At 53.9% G+C, this 25,154-nt stretch overlaps 1 protein-coding gene across 1 annotated transcript in view; it reads right to left on the bottom strand.

Annotated features, from left to right (window-relative positions):
- Positions 1-4,508: 4,508 nt before the first annotated feature.
- The window catches only part of CHST3 (carbohydrate sulfotransferase 3), a 33,343-nt gene continuing 12,697 nt past the window's right edge, over positions 4,509-25,154 (bottom strand). Inside the window, exons 2-3 of the mRNA XM_046027785.1 lie at positions 11,831-12,055; positions 4,509-10,626 (exon numbers count right to left, since the gene is read on the bottom strand). Coding sequence (XP_045883741.1) covers positions 9,330-10,626; positions 11,831-11,988 — 1,455 coding nt within the window. The 5' untranslated portion in view covers positions 11,989-12,055 and the 3' untranslated portion in view covers positions 4,509-9,329. The remainder of the gene's footprint in view (positions 10,627-11,830; positions 12,056-25,154) is intronic.

Below are 25,154 nucleotides of genomic sequence, written 5' to 3'. Positions count from 1 at the left end.
CTATTTAAGCCTGGAGAAGAGCAGACTCAGGGGCCGAATTTACAAAGTGGGCACTTAGAAAAGGGGTGGGACTTGTTCTGTATGACCCCGAAGGGAAGCCTTCGGTCTACGCATGTGTCTCCTTGGCATTTCTGTGACCTGCGGGCTCTCAACAGATCATAGTGGGACACTTGAGGCAAAGGATGGGACAGAAAGGCCTGTGGGGATGAGGGACATGGATTCGTATCCTGACACTTGCTAGTCATGTCAGCTGCCTGGGCCTCACTCTTCTCATCTGTGAAATGGGATCCAATGATCACAGCAGGCCACTCTGCTTCCCTCCGCCTTTCAGTAGCTCCCTAGCTCGAAGGATCAAGTCCAGCCCCTACCTAGTGTGGCTTGGAGACTCCTGAATATTCAGGCCCAGCTCTGCTTTCCAGCTTCCTGTCTGCTCAGAAGCAAGCTGTTTCTTGGGCCACAAGCACTCTCAGTCCTCTTTGTTTTCCAGGCCCTCGCACCTGCTGCCTCCTGGGCCCCTCTGTTGAGCTTTCCAGGGTGAGAGAGAATGGGGAAGCATTTGGACACGGGCACTGGCGATTGCCACGCCGATGATTGTAAGAGCACACCCAGGGGACCTGTGTACCCCACAGGCGGGCATCACTCACTATGCATATCTGAGAGAAAGGAGTTGAAAACTGTCCAGGGAGGGCAGCTCTGGTATGGACTGGACACAGACTGGCCTCTTCCAGCCTCTAGGTGGACAAAACCACCTGTCTTCGTCCTCACTGCTCATTCTGGCCCCTTGCTCAGCTGAACAGTAGCTGCTCTGGGGGCGGGGTGGACAGGAGAAACCCAGGTGGGAGCAGGTGCGGCAGTTGAGCTCACTATTCTGACCAGGCAGACAGACAGAGCCCGTGGTTTCCAGACTAACTGGCTTATTACTCAGGGTTAAGTGTTAAGGAGCCCGGGTAGGCCTTGCTGGGAAAGCCTACTAAGACCCCAGCATGCCATCAGGAATTCCAGCTAGGGGTTGAAAACGCAAAGGCCTCTGGGTCCTGGGGAGCTATTATAATGAGCCTCACATCACAATAGGGGCCTTGTGGACAGATTCACAGAGATGTCTCAGTCGGAGGTAGAATGTCAGTGTAAGTGCTGTAGTCAATGGTACCTCAGCGTGGGAGAGCCCAGGAGGACGTGGGACCCGGCTTTTCTCCCCTTCGAGGGACTGCTGCCTTCCCCCAGCTGCAGCCCATTGTTCCCACGGGAATGGGAGCCCCACACCACCCAGGAGCGGGTGCTGTCAGACCCCTCCCCCCATGCCTCGCTCCGCATACTAACACTGCACTCTGGAAAGTTCCAGCTGCCTCTCTGGGCCTGAAGGCTTGTTCCAGAATTCTGGAATGCTGTTCTGCCAGCAAGGCTGTGCTGGGGAATTAATATTCCCCCAAAGCAGCCTTCAGCTGCTGACAAGGATTGGTGCAGGAAAACTCCCGGCTCCCTCATCTTCCTCTTTGGGTAGAATAATTCTAAGATACCGGCTTTATACCTCCCAGAGGGCTTCTGCTCTAATTGCCCAACGGGGCGGCTGGCTTACCAGTGCACCCTTCACTGGCTGCCTCGCTCCCCTCCTCCCCCGTGGGCTGTCTGCGCGACCCAAATAATCCCTTTGCTCCCTAACCCTTGTCTCAGCATCAACCTCAGGGGTTATTCAAACCAAGACACCTAATGTTCTAGAAGAATCGGAAAGTTGGTTTTCACATAAAACCCCTTACCTTTTAAGTGTGGGCTCTAATGCCGATGGTTAAAAACAAAACCGGACCCTGTGTGGGCCACGCATGCACAGGGTAGATCCGGTGCGTGGCCGGTGGTGCGCACGACTGTGTGTGCACCGGGCCCTGGGTGCTTGGACACTGTGGCTGTGGCTGTCCTTGTGGTTGTTCTGGGCACCCTGGCTGTCCTCCTCCCCTGCATCTCATAAGGATGCCCCCTCCTTGTTGTCACCACCCCCGCCCCCGCCCCCTGCCCTTCCTCCCTTCTTTCTCACGGTCTGATTTTCCTGGGCAGGAAAATGCTCCCGCTGAGCATTTACTACTTGCTTGTTCTTCCAATAAACCGCACAGTGGCGTTTAGCACAGGGTTTACTAGCTAGGAGAGGATTACCTCTCCAGGGAGCCTGTTTACTGTTGGTAACCTTTGCCCAGCTGTTTCAGAAATGGCTCCTTTAAGAGTTACCTCCAAGTTCAGATCAATCGGGTCCTGTGGTGTTTATGCCTGTCCTGCTTCCCCAGGGTCCCCGTTCTCTGTGGGGGTTACCCTACCTTTTGGGAAAGGCCGCAGAGGCTCTGTGGGTGTGGGCCAACAGTTGAGGAAGCCAAGGACCCAGGCTATCAGGTGACCAGGAGGTTTTACGACAGCAGCATGGATGCCTTGGGGTCTGAACTTTGACCCCCAGTGCCCCTGCGGCTGCTACAGTCTCAACAGGCCAACGCTTGCTCCTGGCCGGCAGCTCCTTGGGACTGGCCTAAAGGTGGGAGGGGGCCCTGAATCACGATCCTGAACTTTTTCTCCCCACCCTCTTGGCCCACAGCCTTCTAGTCTGCTTGTCATGGCTTTTAGTCCCATAGGCTTATATTTGCAGGTTTTTCCTTTCTTTTCTGAAGATTTTATTTATTTGTCAGAAAGAGAACAGCTAGCAGAGGGAGAGGGAGGGAGAAGTAGCCTTTTCTGCTTGACAGGGAGCCCGATGCAAGGCTCTATCCCAGAACCTTGAGATCCTGACCTGATCTGAAGGCGGATGCTTAACCGACTGAGCCACCCTGGTGCCCCAATTTGCAAGTTTCTGATAGCTACAAAGTGTCCTATAGAATGTCAGAGTCTTGAAAGCATTTTGACCAAAAAACAAAACAAAACAATACCAAAAAAAACCCCAAAACTTTTCACGATGAAGGATCCTACGCATAAAAATGGTTCTGAGTGAATTCTGGTAAGCTGGGACAGGACTTCTCAGAGCCTTTAATATACAAATGTGCCCTATAACTTCCCAAGAGCAGTTAGGTGACCACAGTTCTTCCAGACACACTTGGGGACACACTGATGTGGACTCTGGTGCCCGGCCTGCCACGAGCAAACGACACGGGTCCCAGGCCCCCGTTTCCCAGATGGATCCTGCAGACTGTCACTCCTTCAGAGACCTCAGGAAGTACTGGCTCTTTTCCGGGGTTGGGTAATTTGGGGAGGAAGATTCAGTAGTCCCAAAAGGCCCGAGAGCAGAGAGCAAAGATGGCTCCAGCCTGGGCTGGTGACCGAGGGGGTGAGTGGGTGGGAAGTTCTCCCGGCTTCTCTGCTCTACGATTATGGCAATTTGTTTCTCCAAGAGGTCGTTTGTGGTAGGAAACATAGCCCAGAAATTAAACTAAATATACTCAGTCCCCAGAAGAGTGGGGACAGCGGTGGCGCCTGACTGGTGGGGGGAAGGGTGGCAGAGATACTCAGGTTGGGATGTCATTGCACGCAGCTGAGTTTTAAGGGTTGGGAGGAAAAACGGTTTGAGTTCCCAAGGCCCGGCCTGGGTTGAAGTGGTAGAGGCACGGGTTTGAGTTTGGGGACTCGGTCCCATTCCTTCCTGTCATGCCTCTCTCCGTTGTCACCCCCCTCACCCCAGGTACCCAACTGCTCACCAGGGCTCTGCCCTTGTTTCTTCGAGGTTGCTTCTGTCCCTGTCTCCCCAAACCCCAAACCCACAGAGCTTTACCAGCTCTGTCTTCTTGTGATCCAGAATGACCTGCCTCCCTTCTCCCTGGGGAAATGCCTACTGCCTCCAGGTGGCTGTTAGGAGACAAAAGGGCCAAAAATCTCATTTGTGCTACAGTTATGAGGGCTGATAGAGCCACATAGCAACAATCTGAAAGGGTTGTGTTAAATTTATTAGAGGAAAGGGTCTTTAGCAATCTCCTCATGTGGTTTTCTGAGACTTTGTTGGAGGCCAAAGGAATCTTAGGTGCCATTTCAATACATGAAGCAGATCAGTATACAGGTGCTGTGGGCGAGAGGGAATCATTGCCTGCTTTTTCAGCTGACTTTGGAGCAATGCTTGTAAACCGATTACCTGCCTCATTCTCAAGGAAACTCAGACTCAGGTAAAGGAAATGACTGGTCCAAGGTCACAGGGTCAGACAGTGGCAAAACTGGGACTTTGTCCCCAGGTGCCCTGACCTCTTGTCAGTGCTCCTGTCCCTGCCCTATAACCCCCTGGGTGTTCATGTCTCAGCCCAAATTCTGGCCGTGGGCTCCAGGCACGGTTCCCACCAGCTCCGCCATCTTGGTGACACAGACAAGGATCATCACAGCCCCTGCGTGCAGCCATCCTTCCCTGTGTCTTTCACTGCTCCGGAGCTTTCCTCTGCCCTGCTAGAAGTCACCCCTTTTCCACTGCTGCTCACTTTTTTTTCCTTGTTAATTTTTGATTGCTGCTGAGAACAAATGCAAAAAGAAAGGCAGAGACACATTTCAGATTTTGCTCACTGCGTGTTTTCATTTTTAATTAAATAAGTCAAGTAAGCCATCAAGTGATGGTTCACATTCTGTTCCACAAAGCAGACCCTGACCGGCGGTGGCCCCTGTGTCTCCAGGAGACGGCCGATGGCAGCCATGGCAAGGACATCTGGGACATATGACAGCAAGGGGGCTGGGGGCAACGTGGCTGAGCAGAACGGGCGCTACACATACACACGTGTGGACACACATGGCCACAAAGGGAGTGTCCCATGTGGCCATGAAACGTGACACAGGGCTGAGATCTTGGTAAAGAGTTTGTGGAATCCAGGAGGGGGCAGGGGAGCCAGGCGAACTTTGCCTGAAACAGATGAGATGGAGATTTCTGGGGTGCCCAGTTCAAGCCCAATGGTAGAGGAAGCAGGGTCTTTTCCCAAATAAAATTCTTGGTGTACATTGTGAGCTGAGCCCACAGGGATGGCACCGTGTCCATATCCTTGGAAACACACACCTCACTCATCCCCCAGGCACAGTCGTGGAATGACAAAGGACCCCAGACCAACACATCTGGATCTCCCTGCTCTTAAGACTGAATTTGCCAATTCTGCTTCCTCCTTTTGAGGTAAAGGGCAGCTTCCACGATTCCTGAAACTGGGGGCAGCTGAGAGGGGATGTGGCTGCATTCAGGAAACATTCAGGAAGCCTTCTGCCTCTCATCCAGCTGGACCACATCCTGGCGATCTCCACTAGCAAACCCACCAACCTGGGACCCTTGGAGCTCAGTGGATGCTCCTTCTACTTTGTGCAGATGGGCAAGCCCTACTTGGCTTCTGCAGATGCATTTCCCTGTGCCCACCCTCCTCTCCTCCTGCCCCAGATAGCCATCCCTTCGGGACCTGCCTTTGCTTTCAGCCTTGGGGACAGGAGCAAGGGAGTGCCTCAGGGACGCGGCCATCTGCTCTTCTGGTCCTATCCTTCATAATCCAGGGCCTAGCAAGGGGCAGGCCATACAGTCAATTAAAACAGGACCTGATCTGGGACCAGGGCTGGAAGAGACCTTTGGGGTCAGGACCAGACCATCCGATGCTTACCTCACCAGGCCACGCGCCCATCTCAGGATCCCCTGACTTCCTGCTAGAACTTGCTCCATATCACACAGGACAGTGGTGGTGGGGAAAGACACTACTGTAAATGGGTTGGGTGGGCCCTCTGCTCTCAGGGGTCCTATCAGCAGCTGCCCCATTAGACAAGCGCCTAGCAGAAGCTTCCAGGCTTGAGGCTACTGGCAGACAGGGAGCCAATCTTCATTAAACATTTCTTTCTATTCATTTAGTTATTTTCAAGTATACGTATCACATAAAGGGACCAAAGGCTAATTTCGTTTATGTCCTTCAACCTTAGTAAGAACTTGGTGATAACGGGCAGTGGTGTGGGGTGGGGAGGGGGAGGGCCACAGAGCCGAGAATTTGCTTTCCTCCTCTCTGTGGGTGACTCAGGAACCCTGCTCCCAAAGACCCCTGCCCCCAACCTGGCGCCCTTATCCCCTCCAGGGTTTACCAACAAGGCCAGAAGGGAAGCCAGGAATAGGCGGCTGCGGTAGCAGCCTGTGGGTGTTAAGACACTGCCCTGTCTCACTAAGGCCTGGAATGTTCTGAACTATTTATACAGGCCAGGCTAAAGAGGTCTTCATCAGGAAAAAGAAAATGAGTAAACACTCATTCCTGAATAGGACTCTTGTTCTGGAGAAGCTGGCAGTCCCAAAGGTGAGGCCTCAGCTGCTCCCTCCGTCTGCAGGCAGGTGGACACGTGCAGGGGTGGGGAGGGGGGCCTGGAGCTGGCAAGAGCAGAGAAGCCTGGGCTGGCCTGGGCGACAGGGGAAACACTTGCCCCAGATGGGCCACCTTCCTCGTCCCAGCTGCCTGCTGAAAACCCCAAATGCATACCTGCACCAGGTCCCCCAGAGTGTAAAGTCAGTAGTCACTCCACCCTGTCCTTCCCCAAACCCCGAGGGTTCCCAGGGCACTGCTGAGCACTGTCTCGAGTTGCGTTCCGTTTCAGACACCAGGGCAACGGGAAATACAGCAGAAAGGGCCTTCAATGTCTCATCATCAAAGCTACAAGAAAAAAACCAAGGTACCTCCTTAAACAACGCCCCAAGGACAGTCCAACACCCCCGGCCCTTGGGCTTTGCTCTTCTCTTGTATTTTGAATCGTCTTCTTGGGAGTGTCCTCCGTTGATGGCGCGGGTCAACGGTTTCTATTACTGTTTCTCGTCTTTCTTGATTTGGGTACAGCTTTGAGTCCCTGCAAATAAGGTATTTTATGTCTCTTCTTTGTCACAAAATAAATAAATAAAGTCAACTTGTAGTGTACAAATTGTCAACGTCCTGAGAAGTCCCAAAGGTCCATTCTCGGCACTGTCCTCAGAGCTCCGGGGTGGAGACCTTGGCCTGAGGCACAGGAAGGAAGGAGTCTGTTGTCCACACCAGGGCTGGGGAGGCAAGAAGAGCCCCAGAGGGAGGTGCCTGCCTCCATCCCTGCCCCAGCCCCCACCAACCACAGGTGGCACGCGGGGCAGGGAGCAGGGTGGGGTCGGGGGAGGAAAAACCAGCACTTCTGGGCTCACCAGAAGCCTCTTGGTCTCGCCCTGCCCCAGAGTCAAGTTTTCAGGGCTGGAATCCCTTTGGACCCCAAATTCGAGCCCCTGCACCACTTATTCTGGGACTGGAAAGCCAAAACTGGAGACATCCTTGAATGGCTGTAGTCCACGGTGATGGAGACCCAGCAGCTCCAATGCGGTAATTGGCACAGATCCCACAAAATGGCTACGGTCCTCACCGTCTCAAACAGAAGCTTCTGGCCAGGACACAATCCCCATGGCAGCACCAGCTGGACTGAGATCCTGTTTCTCTTGTGTCCGAATTACTCAGACCGAAACTCAGCTCTCCAGGTTTGACAACAGAACAGATCTGACAGAGTTGTTGTCCAGGAAATCAGAAACAGCCCTAGTGAACTCTGCAGCTCTTCAAGGTCTGAGGGAGACTGAGTTCTGCTCCCCAGTGTGGGGACATTTGTTGCTTGGCCACAGGCCCCTGACCACCTCCCCCGCCCAGGAAATTCATTTGGACTTGGAGGAGATGTTCAAATCTGGTCTCGTCTTGGGAAAGGGCGAGAGCTAATTTATGCTGCCCCTCAACACACAGCAAAGAACCCAGGTGGTTTCTGAGATTCATTCCACACGGGGCTCAAACCGAAAAGCCCGTGGGGCACTGTAGGCTGCCATGTGGCTGCCTAAGCTCTGATCCTTCCTCCTCCTCCTCTCCCTCCAGCAGGAGCCAGAATGCTCCCTGCTGGTCCTCCCTGCCCCCTCATGCTAAGACTGCTTCTGAGCTGTACGCTTGCAGTAAGAAAATAAAAAAACACAGTCACAAAACAAGATACCAAACTATAAATAACTTTAAAAACAAAACAAGTAGAACACCCAGCCTATCCCAAGTTGAGCAACCCTCTTCCCAGAGCCCCGAAAGTTGGAATTCCAGATACTAACCATGCAACCACGGACCAACCACGAAGCTGACCTCTATATCCTGTCTTCCCAGGGTAGGGGGTATCCTGATATGACTTCTCCCCCAAGAGCACTCTGTACTCTCTTCTGGGCCCTGCCCCACATGAGGCCTGGCAGAAAATGGCAGGACTTGCCAGCTGCCTTTTGCCTCCAGTCAGGACCGGGGCAGCCTTCCCACAGGGCCATGCTCTCAGGGAGCCAGCCCAACTGAGACAGGGTATTAGGGCTGGAGTCATGTGAGGGCGGGCCACCCCATTTCAAAACATCCTGCCTGCCAGCAGGGAGGACATGAATGGACCAGAGGAGGTATCCAGGGGAAACCAAGGCAGGCAGGGGCCGCAGACTCAGCCCTTCTGGGTCTACCTTTCAGTTCAAACCTGGTCAGGAACAGGGTCATGGCCCATGACCGTGTTTCCTTCCCCATCCCCAGCTAATTCTAAAAATGTAATGAAAGGCTCCTCATTAGGGGTGTGATAGTTGAATTCTGTGGGAATAAAGCAACAGGGCAGCTTGCCTGTGTATGTGTGTATGGATTTGGATTTCTGTGTTGTTTGGGTCTATGTGTGGTATACACAGAGGCCTTATTTTTTACACGTGTGTGTTTTATAGTTCTGTAAAGGGCTGATTTCATAACCAGCACAGCTCTTCCATTTGTGAAAATACCGAAATCATTCTTGGTTGAAAAGCCCCAACTGCCATCCCCTGACATTCTGGGCTGTTCCAGTCCCTCCCCAGGGATCCATGCGGATTCCACACTGGGTGGTGTAGAAATCCAGAAACTGAACCATGAAGGCTGAGTACAGCGGAAGGGCGGCTGTTGACTTGTCTGTGCCCACAGCCCCTTCCAGATCAACACTGGGACTCTGGCCCACAGGGTCTGTAGGCATTTATGCATGTTTCTCGTATTATCTGTGTGTGTGTGTGTGTGTGTGTGTGTGTGTGTGTGAGAGAGAGAGAGAGAGAGAGAGACAGAGAGACAGAGAGACAGAGACACAGACAGGCTTGTTGTCAATAGCTCTGGGCCTGGGTGCCTACTCAGGAGACCGCAGCTCCTTAGGTCCTGGCCTGGCGGCCCTTGGGGACAGGCACTGTCCCGCTCTCAGGCCCTCAGCTGCAGCACGGGGGGAGCCTACTGCTCCAGAAGGGCTGCCTGCCCCGCTGGAGGCCGCCCACTCGCCCGGCCGCCCTCTACGGGAGCCACCAGCTCACCGCCTGCCATCCAGGAGCGAGGCAGGCAAGGGCGAGTCTTTCCCAAGGAGGGGAGCGCGCGCGCGCGCGCAGGCCCGGGGCCCGCCTACGTGACCCAGAAGGTTCCGCGCTCCTCCAACAGGCTGACGGAGCGATTGGTGAGCGAGGCGGCGTCCCGCACCAGTCGGTAGCCGAAGAGGCGCATGGCGGGGCCGCAGGCGGCCTGCACCACCTGCGCCAGCTTGAAGGGCATGCCGAAGCGCCACTTCTCGAACTGCTCCGAGGAGTTCTTCTGCGTGGAGTAGATGCCGCTGCCGTCCTGCGCCGCCTGCGTGTTCCTCTGTATCCAGTCCTCCACCTGCGGCGTCAGGGGGATGCCGGCGAAGCGGTACATCTCGCGCGCCTTCTGCAGCGGCCAGCGCGCCACGTCCTCGTAGCGCACGAGCATGTAGCGGCCGCGCAGCCAGGCGGGCTGCCGCAGCCCCAGCTCGGCCGACAGCCGGATGCTCTCGCAGTTGCCCCGCAGCCGCTGCACCTCCTCCTCCCCCAGGTGCGCCTGCCCCTCGGCCAGCCACTTCTTCCAGCCCTCGTACTTGCCCGCGAAGGCCACCATGCGGGAGGCCAGCACGGCGCGCGGGTCCCGCACCAGCTGGATGACGCGCAGGTCCAGCCGCGGGTCCTCGGCCAGCGGCTGCAGGAACTCCAGCTGCCGGATGCGCACGGCCTTGAGGGCCATGTGCTCCTTGCGGCGGCAGGCCTCGGCAGCCAGCGTCACGTTGAGGGGCCCGCAGCGGCGGTTCTTGCAGTGGTACTTCTCGAAGACCTTCTTGACGAAGGGCGTGCACACGGGCTCCTCGCACAGCGAGCGGCTGGAGCCGCGGCGGAACATGAACTGGGTCAGGTGGTCCTCGGGCAGCGGGCTGATGAAGTGCTCCAGCACGTACAGGTCGCACAGGAACAGCTGCTTGAGCACGTCCCGGTAGACCAGGGCCGAGCCCGCGGCGCTGGCCCCTCCCGACTCGAAGGACACCGTGCGCTCGATGTGCCACAGCGGCTCGAAGAGGTAGAAGATGTTGCCCTGCTGGTTGAAGAACTCGCCCACGAACGAGGAGCCGGTGCGCGTGGTGGCCATGAGCAGCACGTGACGCCGCGGCCCAGCCCCCGGGGGTGGCTGTGGCCCCTGGTCCCCGGCTGCCACCTCCGCCTCAGCTCCCGCCTCTTCCCCGGCCGGCTCTAACCCCAGCTGCAGACTGAGGTTTCGCAGGCGGCCCTGCAGCTGGGTGAAGGCGGAATCGAGCTCACTCAGGGACAAGAGGGATGCATTGTCGGCCAGTATCAGGGCTGGGTCGGTGCTGTTGGCATCAGCCAGGGGTTGCGGGATCTGCTTCAGCTTGTCTGACACCCTACGAGGACAAAGGGAAATCAGAGTCAGCGAGTGACTAGGGACTCCATCCCTTGTGCACTCCGAAGCGGACTCCCAGGGGGTCTGCCCGGAAGCTCACTTGGAGGCAAGGATTTGAGGGTTGTTAAGTAGTTTATTTGGGATATGATCGCAGGAGAACTGGTAGAGAGATAGCAAGTGAGGTGGGGAGAAAAAGAGGTCTGTAAAGGGCGAGCAGGCTGTCCCTGTGGGCAAACCAATCCCCCGGGGGCCTCCTGGGAGACCCTGTAGAACACACAGGATTCTCTTGCCCAAGGGACGTGAAACGCCAGCTGGTGTTGGCTGTGGGTCCTAGTTTAACGGTGTGCAGGTAGAGAGGAAGTTTGCTGGTGGAGAGCTGCAGGGGCTTGCAGTAGGACCCTGTGGGCACGAACTGGAACAGTCCACACTGAGTAACACAGTGCCTGCTACACAGCCCAATTCCTAATCTATCCATGGTGGCTACTTTCTTGCAGGGTGTCGTGTTAGGAAAATAGGTCTAAGAAATCCTTCTGTGGCTAGCAGAGACACAGCAGAGACCCTGCACACAACAGTATACTGCCAACTCCAGGACGGAAACATTCCCAGTGTAGCCGATGTAAGTGTGCACCCCTGGAATTTAGCAGTATACAACCTGGACAGCTGCACATGGCAGTCCTGCCCACCAGGGTATGTGTACCAGCAACCCCTGCCTTTCCATGGGCTTACCCTCACCCATGGCTTTGTCTGGTGTAGTAGATGTGCTGTTAATGTGAGGCATCATCCTAGCCAAGAAGGAAATTAATAATAATCGCCACGGTCAGCAAGTACTGGATACCAACTGCATGCCAGGCACTGAACTAAACGTTTTACATTTCCTAATTTAATCTTTATAAGGAAAGCCCCATTGTTAGCTGTATTTTACAGAAGAGAAACTTAGGACACAGAAAAGTGAATTTGTCCAGGCCGTCCCTACTAGAAAGGGCCTGAATCAGGATTGCAGTGCAGGTTGCCTGAGTCCAGAGCCCCATTGTCAGCCCTGTGCATTCCTGGGGATGTGTGCAGGACCACTGCCTGGGCACAGGAGGGGCCTGTGGTTACCAGTTGAAGGACGGCTTTTGTAGGTCCACAAAGAGCCCCATGACTGCCTCTTTGCCTCATCCGCCCCTCCCTGATAAGGAAGACTTTCGCACACTTGTATTCCTCACCTTGATATGATTTTATTTTCCTTTTCAATGAAGACAAAAACTACCACCACAACAGCCAGGAAAAGGGCATATTTGCTTCTCATCCTCAGGCTGTTGAGAAAGTCCCGGCAGTCCTGGGGTAAAGCGAGTCCTTTCTCCATGGGGAACGGTGGGGCCATGGGCTGTCAGCTCAGCAGCATCACTCAGGATCTGGCTTGCCGTCTTCAGGTGGGGGACACCCTCGTCCTGTGAAAAGACCGCTGGTCAGGACAACCTTGTCTGGAGGTGAAGAATGAAGAGGTTTTCCCACCCAACTTTTGAGGGCCGTGGCCCGGCTTAGCAGCCAGAATCCCACACCCACTCTCCCAATGGATGAGGTGAAATCAGGTCATTTAAAATGCTAATCAGCCCTTTAATTCATTCATTCCACTTCCATCAACTTATCCTTTGACCTCACACATAACTCAAGGGCAAGTAGATGGAAAAGAATGTTCCTTGAACTAGAAATGTTTGCCAATAGCAAAAGACTACAAATACCTAAATAAAAAATGGAGATGGACCTATCATAATGATATAAATACGTATCTACATGAGATCCTTCACCGGGGTCCTTCCAAAATCCCTCACATGGCCTCAGCCTTCAGGAAACAGCCCATCTTGGAGCAGCCAAACCCTGCCTAGGTTAGGGTTCCCCTGGCCCCACCACCATGCAGACTCCCATTAGCATCTGAGACTGTCATAAGGTGAGCCGACTTGTAAGCTCATCCTTTTGTGGTATAAGGGGGTTTTGTTCAGGCCCCTCATTATCCTTTAGCACTGGGCCAGGCACACAGGAGACACCCTAGCACAGCTGCCGAACAACAGAAGGAATAAAGGATAGATGACCCTCACTGGAAGCTACACATTTTTTTTTTTTAAGATTTTTATTTATTTATTTGACAGAGAGAGAGATCACAAGTAGGCAGAGAGGCAGGCAGAGAGAGAGGAGGAAGCAGGCTCCCTGCTGAGCAGAGAGCCCGACGTGGGGCTCGATCCCAGGACCCTGAGATCATGACCTGAGCCGAAGGCAGCGGCTTAATCCACTGAGCCACCCAGGCGCCCCGAAGCTACACATTTTTAATAGCAGAGCAAATAGAGCATTCCCCGAGGAGCCCATTTCTTGCACGCATCTGCGCCATCACACACACCCGTCCTGCATCATGAACCCCAGATTCCAGCACAACATCGCCCCCTCCAACCCCGTCCAAGAGTCTATGCCTTCTCCATAAGGACTGTCATTCATGGGATACTGTTTGCTCCAAGTGTGGGGAAGTCTTGTGACCTGGTTCAGTGCATCCAGGATCAGCTCTCTTCCTGGAAGATTTCCCCACAGGAAGCAGCTGCCGTAGACGAGAGAGTAAGAGGGCAGAAAGGTAGATGCCGGGCTCACACTTTCGTCACACAATGTTAGTGACCAGAGGGACAGCCAGCACATCTGTCCTTTGGAGAAAGCAGTGGGCCAGGGGCTCTGCAATGCCAGGAGGCAGATGTGGAAGCTGGCAGCGGAGTGGCGGGTGCCCAGCTGTGCAGGGCAGAGGGGTGGTGAGGCTTCCTGAGTGTGGGTGACTGAGGAGGGGCTCAGGAGGAGGGAGAGGAGACCTGCAGAGACAGCTCCAGGGCAACTGGAATACTCCTGCCCCTTCCTAATTCTTCTGGGCCTTTCCCTACAGTCATTAAACAATGACTCCGTAAGCACCCACTCTGTGCCAGCCTCTGGTCTAGGTACTGGGGATACAGCAGCCAGCAAGCAGAGCCAGGCCCTGGCCTCATGGAATTGACACTCGGGTTGGAAGGGCCAACTGGAATGACCTGGGTGGCTGAGATTCATTGAGTGCTTACTGCTCTGGGCCACGTGCCATGCTAAGCACTTGATTTGCATTTCCTCCACAGACCCTTACAGAGTCCGGTTAGGTAGCAGTTATCCCATGTTACAGATGAGGAAACTGAGGCTGAGCGGTTAAGTAACTGTCCAAGGTTCCCCAGGAGAAGCCCTCATCATCCCTCCAAGACCCACGTCATCTGAGCCTCCCAGTGCTCCCCAGTCACCCCCACTATAGCATATATGGTTGGGCTTTCCAGCTGATGGTCTGCCTGCCTGGCCTCCCTTCCCAGAATCGGAGCTCCAGGAAGCAGGGACCAGCATCTAGAACGGCACCCAGCATATACCAGCTGCCCAACAAAACACAGGTGAGCAAACCTGTCAAAGCTGATGCCTGGCTCAGTGCGTGGCAGGCTGTCAGTATGAGTTTGTGGGACACCCCGTGGGGTGTGAGGCCATCCATCTCTCTGGAAGGGTGAGACTCAATCCTGAGTCTGCAGAGCAAAAGGGATTAAAATCCTGACTACCCACCCTCTCATCTCTTGGCTGGAGAGGTGCCTATATCTGATGTGAGGGGAAGCAAAAGGAGCTGGGACCAGGAGTCCTGTGTTCTAGTCCTTTCTGTGTGTCTGCCATGCTGTGTAACCTTGTAGGAGTGACTTAACTTTTCTGGGCCTCAGTTTCTTTACCCGTAGCATGGAAAACCTGTACATAAGGCTGCCATGAGGAATAGTATTTGGGGCACGGTAAGTGCTCATTAACTACGATAGGGGAGAAACATGGGGAGAAAAGGCAGGGGTGGGTGGGGGGAGTTGCTCTCACTGTCCTCTCCCTTCTGAGTCTTTGGTAAGATCAGAAGTTCAGCTGCTTCGATGATGAAAAGTTCCTGCACCTTCTCCTCCCCTCCTCTGCAAGCACTGTTTCTATTTTTGAGTTGCCATCCCAGCCCCCTCACCCCCCCGAATAATATAGGGTTCCTAAGAACCTTCCCAGCATTGCCCTAAAAGGAAGAAGCAATGGTAAAAACTCTTGACAGGAGAAACACAAGGCAGGCTGCTGGTTCCTTCACCCTGGCCCAGCAGGCTGTCCTTAGCCTTAGCTCAGAGGCCCAGTGGATGGTGGGCAGGCAGGTGAGGGAGGTTTAGAGGTCCCAGGGGCAATGTGGGAGGTCCTCAGACCCAGGAGCTGGGAGAGGGCCACAGGAGCCAGGAAGTCACAGGGTCACCAGGGAGGAAGATGGGGCCAAGATGGGAGGAGTCACCTGGCAAAGCTCCCAGCAGAGGCCCTAAGAAGTGAGTCTATGACATCCGTCAAAGCTAGTCAAACCTCTGTGATGCTCCCTCCCAAAACCCAGGGTGCACTCTTCCTTCCTTCCTTCACTCATGGTGAGAATGAAACATTTGTCCTTCTCTTGGCAGATGCCCCCTGCCAGTGGAGTACTCAATACCTTTTCTCCCCTGATACCCAGCAAGCGGAGTGACAGCCAAAGGAAAAGGTGGGATGCCAGCCGAGGTCCCATTTCCAGGGCACCAGGGTCAATGGGGAAGAAGGCCAGAAGCACAGGCCAGCCCAGCTCTGCCAGGAGGCAGCAGAGGGTGGGACAGCTGCCCTCGGTCCAGTCATTCCCAGTGCTCAGCTCTGGAGCCCTCCCCTGGAGCCCTCCCTGACCACCAACCTCCCCGGGACCATCTCCCCTCCCCCAACACTTCCCCTCTCAGCATCTTGCTTCATTTCCTTCCTGGACAGAAACGTACTGGTTTCTTGCCAAATTCAACCACTGGCACGTACCTTCCGCGACAGGAGAGCTTCATCCGTCTGTTCCACCCCTGTATTCTGTGCCCAGAATCCCCGTGCCCAACTCTGTCTGCATGGGGCACAGAGAATGCTTGTCGGATGAATGCACGCATGCCTTTTCCAAAGCATCCGGCCCGCGGGAGGTGCTCACTCCTTCTAAGTTGGTGGGACACAGGAAGAAGGAACAGCAGCTGTTCCCTAGATGAGGAAAGCACGTGTGTGCTTACGGGTGTGTGTGCTCTGAGTATATGCCTCGAGTGTGTACCGCAGGCAAATAACTGCAAGTGTGTACCATGGGCAAAACTTCACACTTGGGGCTTCAAACATCAGGTCTCGTGAATGATCACTATCAATCCGGGATGTCATTTTGAGGATGAAGAAACCAAGCCCTGGGGCTTTCAGTTCAAGCCCCTACAGCGATGAACTACCAATGGGAGGAGGGCAGAAAAGCCCCAGGGCTATTCCAGACAAATCTTAGTGAAGGAATAGAAAGAGAGTGGCTGGGCTAAGGCTCCAACTCTACGCACCAACCTCCCTACCCTCCTCTCCCCTTGGGGGCCTTTCTGGCCAGGCCTCCCCCCTGCCTCATGAGGGACCCCCACTAGACAACAGTTTTCTACCTGGATGCCTCCCAGCCTGCTCCTGCCTCCCCTAAGGGAAGGTGGGGTCCCAGAGTCTGCTGGGAATGGAGCTCTGATAAGGGACGGGCCCTGCCAGACATTGCATCAGGCAGCAAAACTCCACTCCCCTCGCTTGCTGGGGCCCAGAGCGACGGGGCCGTCCTTCCTCCTCAAGATTGCTCACACTCCAGAGCTCCAGCTTCCTCCCCCAAGAACAAAGCCCTCTAGGATCTCCTTAGGGGCATGGGCCCAACCTCAGCCAAGACAAACAGAGGAGAAGCAGGCAAAGGTAAAGGTGTGTCTCACCTGAGAGGCAGTGAATGTCCAAGAACTTGTGAGAAGCTACAGGCCACCATCACGAGGTGGACCAGGGGCCAGAGGGCCAGCCTGGTGGGGGTGGGGGCTGCACCAGCTCCACCTGGGACAGACCCCAGCTGCCCCTCAGTCCTGTTTTGCTCTGTGGGGATAAGGGGAACACACCCTACCCCCATTTGAGAGTTGCTCTATCAGGGCCTCCTCAGCCCTGTGAGCAAAACATCCTACATGAACCCCAAAGCCAACCGGTGCATGAAGTACAGGGCCCCAGAGAATAGTCCCGGGCCTTCCAGCACCTCTCACACCAAGCCCGGGGGCCCTGGGCGGGGTCGGTGCTCACCCTGCACTCTGGGCTTTGCCCAGTCAAGGCCCGCAGTGGAAGCTGGTGTCCAGGATGTCCAAAAGAACAGTGTCCTTTCTACCATCCCATGGGCCCTGAAAAAACATGACTCTTGTCCTAACACTGCAGAATGTCAGCACCTGGAAATTTTCTAACCTACCTTTCCTCATTTTTTTATCTATAGAAATTCAGGCTCTGAGAGACCAAGGCATACCCGTGGATGATGACAAAACTCCATCTACGTGGGTCTCCTGTCTCCCAAGTTAGTGATGGCCCTGTCCTCCTTTATCACTCTGACTCTCATAGCTTAGCCTACTTAAAAAGCTTCATGACAGGGGCACCCGGGGTAGCTCAGTTGGTTAAGCGTCTGCCCTCCATTCAGGTCACAGTCCCAGGGTCCTGGGATTGAGCCTCATGCCTGGACTCCCTGCTCAGCGAGGAGCATGCTTCTCCCTCTGCCCTCTGCCTGCTCCTCCCCTTGCTTGTGCTTGCCCTCTCTCTGTAAATAAACAAGTAAATAAAACCTCCTTATAGGGATGGCAAATACATGGCACACACACTACCACTGAGCAGTCCTGTGCCTGAGCAGACATCACTAATCAATCAATCTCCTCTCTGCAGCTTGAGACTCGAGGTAGCCTCGTAAGCCTTCTGACTGCAGCACCAATTCATTAGCATTGTCCCGTGAGCAAAAACCGATTTGCCCTCCCAACTTTATAGGATCCTTACTAGCTACCAAATGAAATTCCTCACCACCTTAGTCTGTCATTCTACACTCTAACCTCACCGTGCAATGCCAGCCCAAACTCTTACATAAACCCTCCATTCAAGCACGTGTGCCTTGTACACCCATCCTCCGAGCCTTCCATCCAGCCCATTAAGCCCTTTACTGAACAAAACACGCCAATTATAATCCATGGGAAGGTTACTAAGAACAGCGAAGGCATCAAACATTTGCAAACACCCCCCCCCCCCCCAAATCGCTTTTTGAGAAGAACTGCTAGGGATATAAGGTTCCTACAGCCCCACCCTTCTCCCTCACGTGGTTTGTGCCTTCCTGAAGGGGAGTGGAGGTGGAGTTACGGAGAGCTTAGGAAATCTCCCAGAACCACTGCCAATCCGTTCCATACCACAGCTGGCAAAGATCTTTACACGGCTAATTTTATATTATTACTCACATGCCTTTATATGTTTTTATGAATGAGAGCCAAAACTTAAAAAAAAATTCTCAGGGCTTCCCCACAAAATGTTTTTTGGGCTCTGTGAAAATGTGGGCAAGCCCCCGGGGGTGTATCTTGAGTGTGAACCTGTCCGCTATGGGTACCGCAGCCGGAGGTGGAGGCCGGCCGCCTAAGGAAAGCATGAGGGTAAATCGAGATGATACATGGTGCCCGTTTTTTCACACATCAGACTGGAGGACAGCGTCTTCCGTGACCCTGTGTGCAGGTAACGTTAGGGAGAAAGAACTGGCAGATGGGCAAACACGCAGGGCTCGCCAAGTGCCCGCACGCCCTCCACCTCCCCCAGCCTCTGGGATCAGCGGGACGTGGGTGGAAGTGAGGTGAGCCGCTTCAGGGCTGCGTCCTTCAGGGGATCCCACACGCCCCTCAGGCCTTCTCTTCTCTTGCCATAGCCGCACTGGAGACCCCAGGTTCCAGCTGGTCAGTGCAGGTCCCGAGCTGCGGACAGGAGAGCCCCCCAACCTGCAGCAGAGGTGGCTCGAGGGGAAATAAGCTTTCGTTGGCTGAAGCCACTGAGATCTGAGGGTCTGTTACTGCAACATAGCCTGCTGCATCCTAACTAATACACAGGATCCTCTTGTCACACTGCTGGAGCATTCTTCGTGAAGGACAATTTGGCGCAACCATCCCAATGCTAAGTGTGCACGCTCTTTGACCCAGCAGTTCCACTTCCAGAAAATTCACCCTGCAGCTCCATAAGCACAGTCCCAACAAGGCCACACACAACAGAATACCATTCGTGACTGCAGAAGGCTGAAAATAACCGTAATGTCTGTTAACAGGCACAAACATAAAAACCCAAACAAAAAAACTAGTGAGATAAATGAGGGTCAGTTTGTCCGTGCAATACTCTGCCGGGGTTAAAAAGAAAAAGGCAGCTGTGTGCGGGCTGATGGGGAAGGCTGGTCAAGATATGAGGGATATGAACACAGGACAAGAGTGTGTGAGGTCCACTGACATCTGTGTGAAGTCGGGGTGGGGACACAGCCATGCTGGTATGCACACTGTCCCTAGAGAGGAAAACAAGAAATTGGCTGAGAGTGGTTGAGGGGAACTGGGACACAGGGGTGGGAATGGGGACCCATTGTTTGCATACACCTTCTTGTATGGTTTGAATTTGTTACCATGTTTGTTGGTTACTCTTTCCAAAGAAAAGGAGTGGTTACAGGGGCTCCTGGATGGCTCGGTTGGTTAAACATCTGACTCTTGGTTTCAGCTCAGGCCGTGATCTCAGGGTCGTGGAACTGGCTCCACACTGGGCTCTGTGCTGAGTGTGGAGCCTGCTTAATACTCTCCCCTACCGCTCCGCCCCTCCCCAGGGAATGTGCTTAAGCTGTGCACAGCAAGCAATTCTCAACCGGTGATCCAAAGCCAATCAATTGGCATTGACTGCCTAGAGCTCTGTGAGAAGATGGAGGTCAAGCTTGTTCGCCACAAGACAGAATGTGGTGGTTGATTAGTGATGTCTGCCATGTGTGTAGGATGGGAAAGGGTGGACACAGGCATCAAATAGTGGCCACTTTTACTTTAGGAGGATAGTCTAAGAAGGCTAGGAATCCATAAGCCATGGAATTCTACTCTTCCCTCCTTCCTCATGTGGTCTATTATTTCCATTTTGGTCATGCTCATTACTACAAACTTTTGTGCTCATTTGTGGGCTTGGAAGCCTTTGTTTTAGTCTGATTGCTCTGCAACAGTTCAACCAGAAATGCATGCAAGTCTGTATCCGTGCCTATGGGTGCATCAGAGGTGAACATGTTCAGGAGAAGCCCGCGACAGCTGTGGGGGAACGGGGGTGCCTTTCCCTATGGTCACACAGCCTTCCCATCTTGCTCTGCCCCTTTGCAAAGATTAACTCCACCACAGCGTTTCTGGGACCCCTGTGTAGGAAAAAGCCCTCAACGCGTAAGCACAGGAGCCCCCTTCCCACTCTAGCCTACTTACTGACCTTTCTTGGGAAACTTCAAACCCTTCTGTGCTTTGAGTATTACACACAACTTGGATGAACGTCCGGGATACTGAGTGAAAAGAAGCCAGTCTCCAAATGTTATAGACTGCATGATTCCTTTTATGTCAAATTCTGGCAATGAGGAGATTGTAAAGAGAGAAGCACAGATCAGTACTGTCAGGAGCTGAGGCAGGTGTGGGGGCAGGCGGGAAGTGGTTACAGCTATAAAAAGGGCACCACGAGGGACCTCCGTGGTGCTCTAGCTTATGTGTCAGTGCCCTGGCTGTGAACTTGGGCGAGTTTTGCAAGATGCTACAAGGGGAACTGGGTGCATGGGCTCTTTCTCCATGATTTCCTAAAATTGCATGCATGTGTATCTATAATGATCTCAACACTGAGAACATGTAACAATTGGGGAGGATGGACTACACTTGCCATGATGAACACCGGGTGACGTCTGGAATTACAGAACCAGCACATTGCACACCCGAAACGAATACAGCACTGCATGTTAACTCACTGAAAAGAAAAGAAAGACTTAAAAAATGTAAAAAACTTAACTGAAAAGAGAAGGAAAGGAAAAAGTCTCTTATCACAAAGGCAGGCTTGAAAGGGGACTCTGGAAATACAGCTGGAGGCGGCCAGTAAGACTGAGCAGAATGGCCGTCCTAGGGCAGAGACTGGACGAGTTGAATCCAAACTGGACCCCTGAGCTTGGCTTTTTGTAGAACCACGACTGGCCATACCCCTGGGGTCTGTTCATGTGCAAGGATATGCCTGGGGGCTTTTTGTGGGCGAGGCTGAATGAGGATGAGGAAGCCCCATCCTCACAGCAGGGAAGAGAGAAAGGGGGGACTTGAGGGACCCACACGGTCGGTGACACCCCCTACCCCACCATCGGCTTGAAGGCCTGGCGTGGGCTCGAAGTAGGAGAGACACTGGGAGCAAGCAGAGGATCCATGTGAGGCTACAGGAGACTTGGTGTGCAAACGGTGCTGCCACCAGGCCCAGAGACCCCCAGGAGAGCTCAGCAGGCTGGCCGGGCGCGGCCTTGGCAATGGTGTAACACCGGCACTCACGGTGAGAACGTGGGATCTTGGGTTATCTCTGACCCACTCCTGGGATTTACCAAGGGGCGGAGCAAGCTTCTGGCTGCTTTTGGGCCTTGGTGCAGGCGAGGAGGAGCAGGAGGAGAGTTTGACCTAAGGAGGAACTTGAAAAAAGCTGAAAGTTTGGGAAAGTACCTAGTAAGCCTCTGGATGATAAAAGCCGGGGATAGGGCAGGACCCGTTAACTCATCTGCAGAGTACTTGCTCTGGGTCATGCAGGGGCTGAGGTGTTGGCAGCAGAGGGAGAGAGAGACACAGTCCCTGTCCTGGAGGAGCTGAATAACGATGAGCTAACCTGACCAACCGTGAACGTGAAGGGGGCACTTCCCAGCACTTCACACAGGTAAAGGAATTTGGTCCTCAACACAACCGGAGGAGGAAGGTGGGGCAGCGCCCTCCTCACTACTACCCACCCCCCTAGGGCAAGGAGAGGACACACACCAGTCCTCAGGCACAAGGCAGAGTTGGGTTTTGAACCCAGGCAGTCGATGGCTCCATGGTTCAGGAACGCAACTACTGTGTCCTGTCACTGAGCGAACAGGTTTAACCCAGACATGGGAGCTGCAGGGCAGCAGGCAGCTCAGAGTTCCAGGCCAGGAACTTGACTGCCAGGACCTGTCACCTACTTGCTATGTGACTTTGGACAACTCTCTAGACCTCTGCCTGTCTCACACGCCTCAAAGAGACGCGCGTGACCGCCAATACAAGGTTACTGGCGTCTTGGAAGAAACATCCTTTGAAGGCACAAGGCCTTTGCTGGCCTCCCGGAAAATGGGAGCTTGCTGGCTGTCCCAGATAAGCAGCTGTTGCTGGCTGAGGGTGACAGCTGAATAGAACACGGCTGCTCCTGCCCAAGCCTGCGGCCGGCTTCGGGCCAGCGGCCAGATCCCAGAGGCAGAGTGGCCCTGAGAGACGGTGTGATGACAGGCAGCAGAGAAGATGGGCGAATAGTGCTTGTGCACTCCGCTCTTCCAGAATCCAGTTCAAATGTGGCATTCCGGGGCACCTGGGTGGCTCAGTGGGTTAAAGCCTCTGCTCAGGTCATGATCTTGGAGTCCTGGGATTGAGCCCCACATCGGGCTCTCTGCTCAGCGGGGAGCCTGCTTCCCCCTCTCTGCCTACTTGTGATCTCTGTCAAATAAATAAATAAAATCTCTAAAAAACAAAAACCAAAAAACAAATGTGGCATTCCACCTGGGGCAAACCTGGCCCACCCCAGCTTTCCTCCACCTGCCCAACGGCCCTCCGCCCCAACCCTTCCCAGCCGAATGGGCCCCACCATTAACAAAGGACACAGGAAAGCGCGCAGTGGGGTGGGCCTTCGGATGCATATCTGTCTGGCTACAAAGCGGGGGCGGTGAGGTGGGGGACACCAAGTGAGGGGTTCTTCCTGCTCCAGCTCAGCCACTTACTAACCTCGTGACCCCAGCTGACTACCTCACCTCTCTGTGCCTCATCTGTAAACAGTAAGAGGCCCATATTCGTTCCCTGTAGCCGCTGTTAACACACCACCATCAACTCAGCGGCTTAAAACAACACGTACTTATTAACCTGAAGAGTTCTGAAAGTCAGAAGTCCAAGACCAATTGGACTAAAATGAGGGTGTCCACAGGCTTGCCTTCCTTCTAGAGGCCCTAGGAAGAAAATCTGCTTCCTTGACTTTTGCAGCTTAGCTTCTAGAAGCTACCTGCTTTCCATGGCTCATGGCCCCCTCAATCCGTCTTCCAAGCTAGCAATGACTGGTTGAATCACTTTCTTCAGGCATCACTGACTTCTTCTATCCTATCTCCCTCTTCTCAGGACTTGTATGCTGACGTTGGGCCCCCGGGATAATCTGGGGTCATCTCCCTATCTCAAAATCCTTAACTTAGTTCCACTGCAAAGTCCCTTGACCTTGGGAAGTAACACAGTCTCGGGTGGGGTGGGGGGGTTATGTGTAGACATCTTCGGGGAGCCGGTATTCAGCCTCCCACAAGCACCTCCCTCATGAAATGGGGAGGACCAGTTCACCAGTTCCATGCTTAGCAAGCTTAGCGTCTAACCAGTAAGAGGCCCAAGATGCTTAATCCCAGCTGGGAATGAGGATCCCTTTGAGAGCTTTTACAAAAAAATCAGGGCCTGCGGTGCACTCTGGAAGATGGGTGGGGGCAGCGGCGGCATGATGGAATTTGCAGAAGCTCCTTAGTGACTCTGTTGGGCAGCCAGGGATGGGGGTGACTCTAAGAGGCACTGAATTCATGTCAGCCGTTATTCTTACACCCCACAGCTACGTAGCACTGAGCCGCTGTGCCCAGCCACTGTCCAACAGATGTTTGTTGAATTACACAGAACTGAATCACTCCCGGGGCCTCGAACTGCCCCCGGGATGGGATAGGAGGGGTGAGTGGGTTTCTCACTGTCGCTTCAGGGCCTGAAGAATGAGGTTCTGTGGCCAGAGGCTGAGGACTGGATCCACTTCACACCCAGAAATGGCTGCCTGGGGGAGGCGGGTGTTGGAGTCTGTCCTCCTCCCCGAAGTCCAGTCAAGGGGGCCCGCCCTGGGCAGAATCCAGTCATCAACGGGCCATTGTTAGTGGAACAGAGGGGCTCTGTGCCCATTTAACACTTCCCTCCCTCACGAGGCTGCTCCCAGCTGAGGGCTGACTTCTAGAGGATTGCAAGGCTGGGGAGGGGGCCCCCAGGCTGTGAAGGGGGAGGATTAGACGTGGGGGCTGAGAGTTCCCTGGTTGGAGGAGCAGAGGCAGCTTAAGACCTAGCCAGGCCCGGGTGCTGTTGCACGGGCCTCCCTGCCATGCCAGGAAGAGGTTCCAGGGAAAGCTGGAGACCCAGGGACAGCCACCGAAACCTAGCAGACCCCAACCAGAGGGAGGGGAAACGGCTTTCTCCATGGGGTGGTCATGCTTGACTTACCTTCTTCCCTTTAAAAAACCAGAAAAGGTGAAATCTACATGGTAAATGGCACCTTTCATTGCCTATAGAGGAACAGTGTTTTCAAAGGGGCTGGGAGGGTTTTATGTTCTGCTGGGGATTTAAGGGGTAGGTAATTCAACCAGCGCTGGGCATAAATGTGCCTTGGCTTCGCAGACGGTTTCTGCATTCGGCACTTGGTATGAATAGCGTGAGCTGGGTTTCAGGAGAGTGGTGTTTAAGATCCTGAAGACACTGCCTGACCAGCACCCTCAAAACATGTCAGAGACCCAAATTCTTGTGTTAGCCATCAGCGGTTCTCATCTGTTGACTAAAGCAAATCCTCTGAAAAGTGTCTGCTGGGAGTACAGGGCCTTAAAAGACAATCTTGGTTGTCTTTTGGATCTGAGTTGGGGTCCGGGGCCAGCAGCAGCCGCCGCACCTGGGAGCCTGGTGGAAATGCACATTCTCGGGGCCCTGCAGAGACCTCTCCAACCAGAATCTCAGGGGGGTGGGCACAGCAAGTGGTTCCAGCAAGCTCTCCAGGGGAGCCTGGTGTAAAGTTTGAAGATCACTCTTCTGGGGGAACAGTTTTCAAACTCCAGCTCACAATCAATTTGGTAGGTCAATAAGCTTTTTTAAAAAAAGTTCGCCAGAATGGTGGGGAACTGAAAATATGAGTGTATCATGTGTGATAAAGATACATATGGGCTCCATAAGACTTTTGTTTCAGTTCTGTGTATCTTTATCAGAGGTTTTGGTCCAAAGATTGAAAACCACTGTTCTGGAGCTGGTCTGTACCAACTTCAACCGGCTCCCCTTTTGTAACTGGTCTGTATCAGGAGGTTTTAAAGGGCAGAGCATCTGGGTTTACCCCCGCCTCCAAGCAGCCCTCCCCCACCACCCCGTCCCCACCACGCTACCCTCATGGACGCGGAGGGGCTGCTTCGGGGCACACACAGCGTCCTTAGAACACTGGCCTAAAAATTAAACTAAACTGTGCATTTCCCCAGGTTTATAAAACTTTCTGCCTCTCTACTGCCCTCTCCTCTATCTATATGTGCCTAGAGAAGTCGGAGCAAGAAATAGCTAACTGGTTACATCCGGGTGGTGGGACCGAGGGGTGAGTCGTTGCTTTCTTCTATTTGCCCATTTTACTTAGTAAGCATCTAACACTAATATAAAAACTCTAAACTCATTCCTTAAAAACAAA

This window comes from Meles meles, chromosome 13, assembly GCF_922984935.1.
Source record: "Meles meles chromosome 13, mMelMel3.1 paternal haplotype, whole genome shotgun sequence".
Taxonomy (NCBI): Eukaryota; Metazoa; Chordata; class Mammalia; order Carnivora; family Mustelidae; genus Meles; species Meles meles.
The sequence above is the reverse complement of the archived record's forward strand: the minus strand, read 5'-3'. Positions and strand labels throughout refer to the sequence as shown.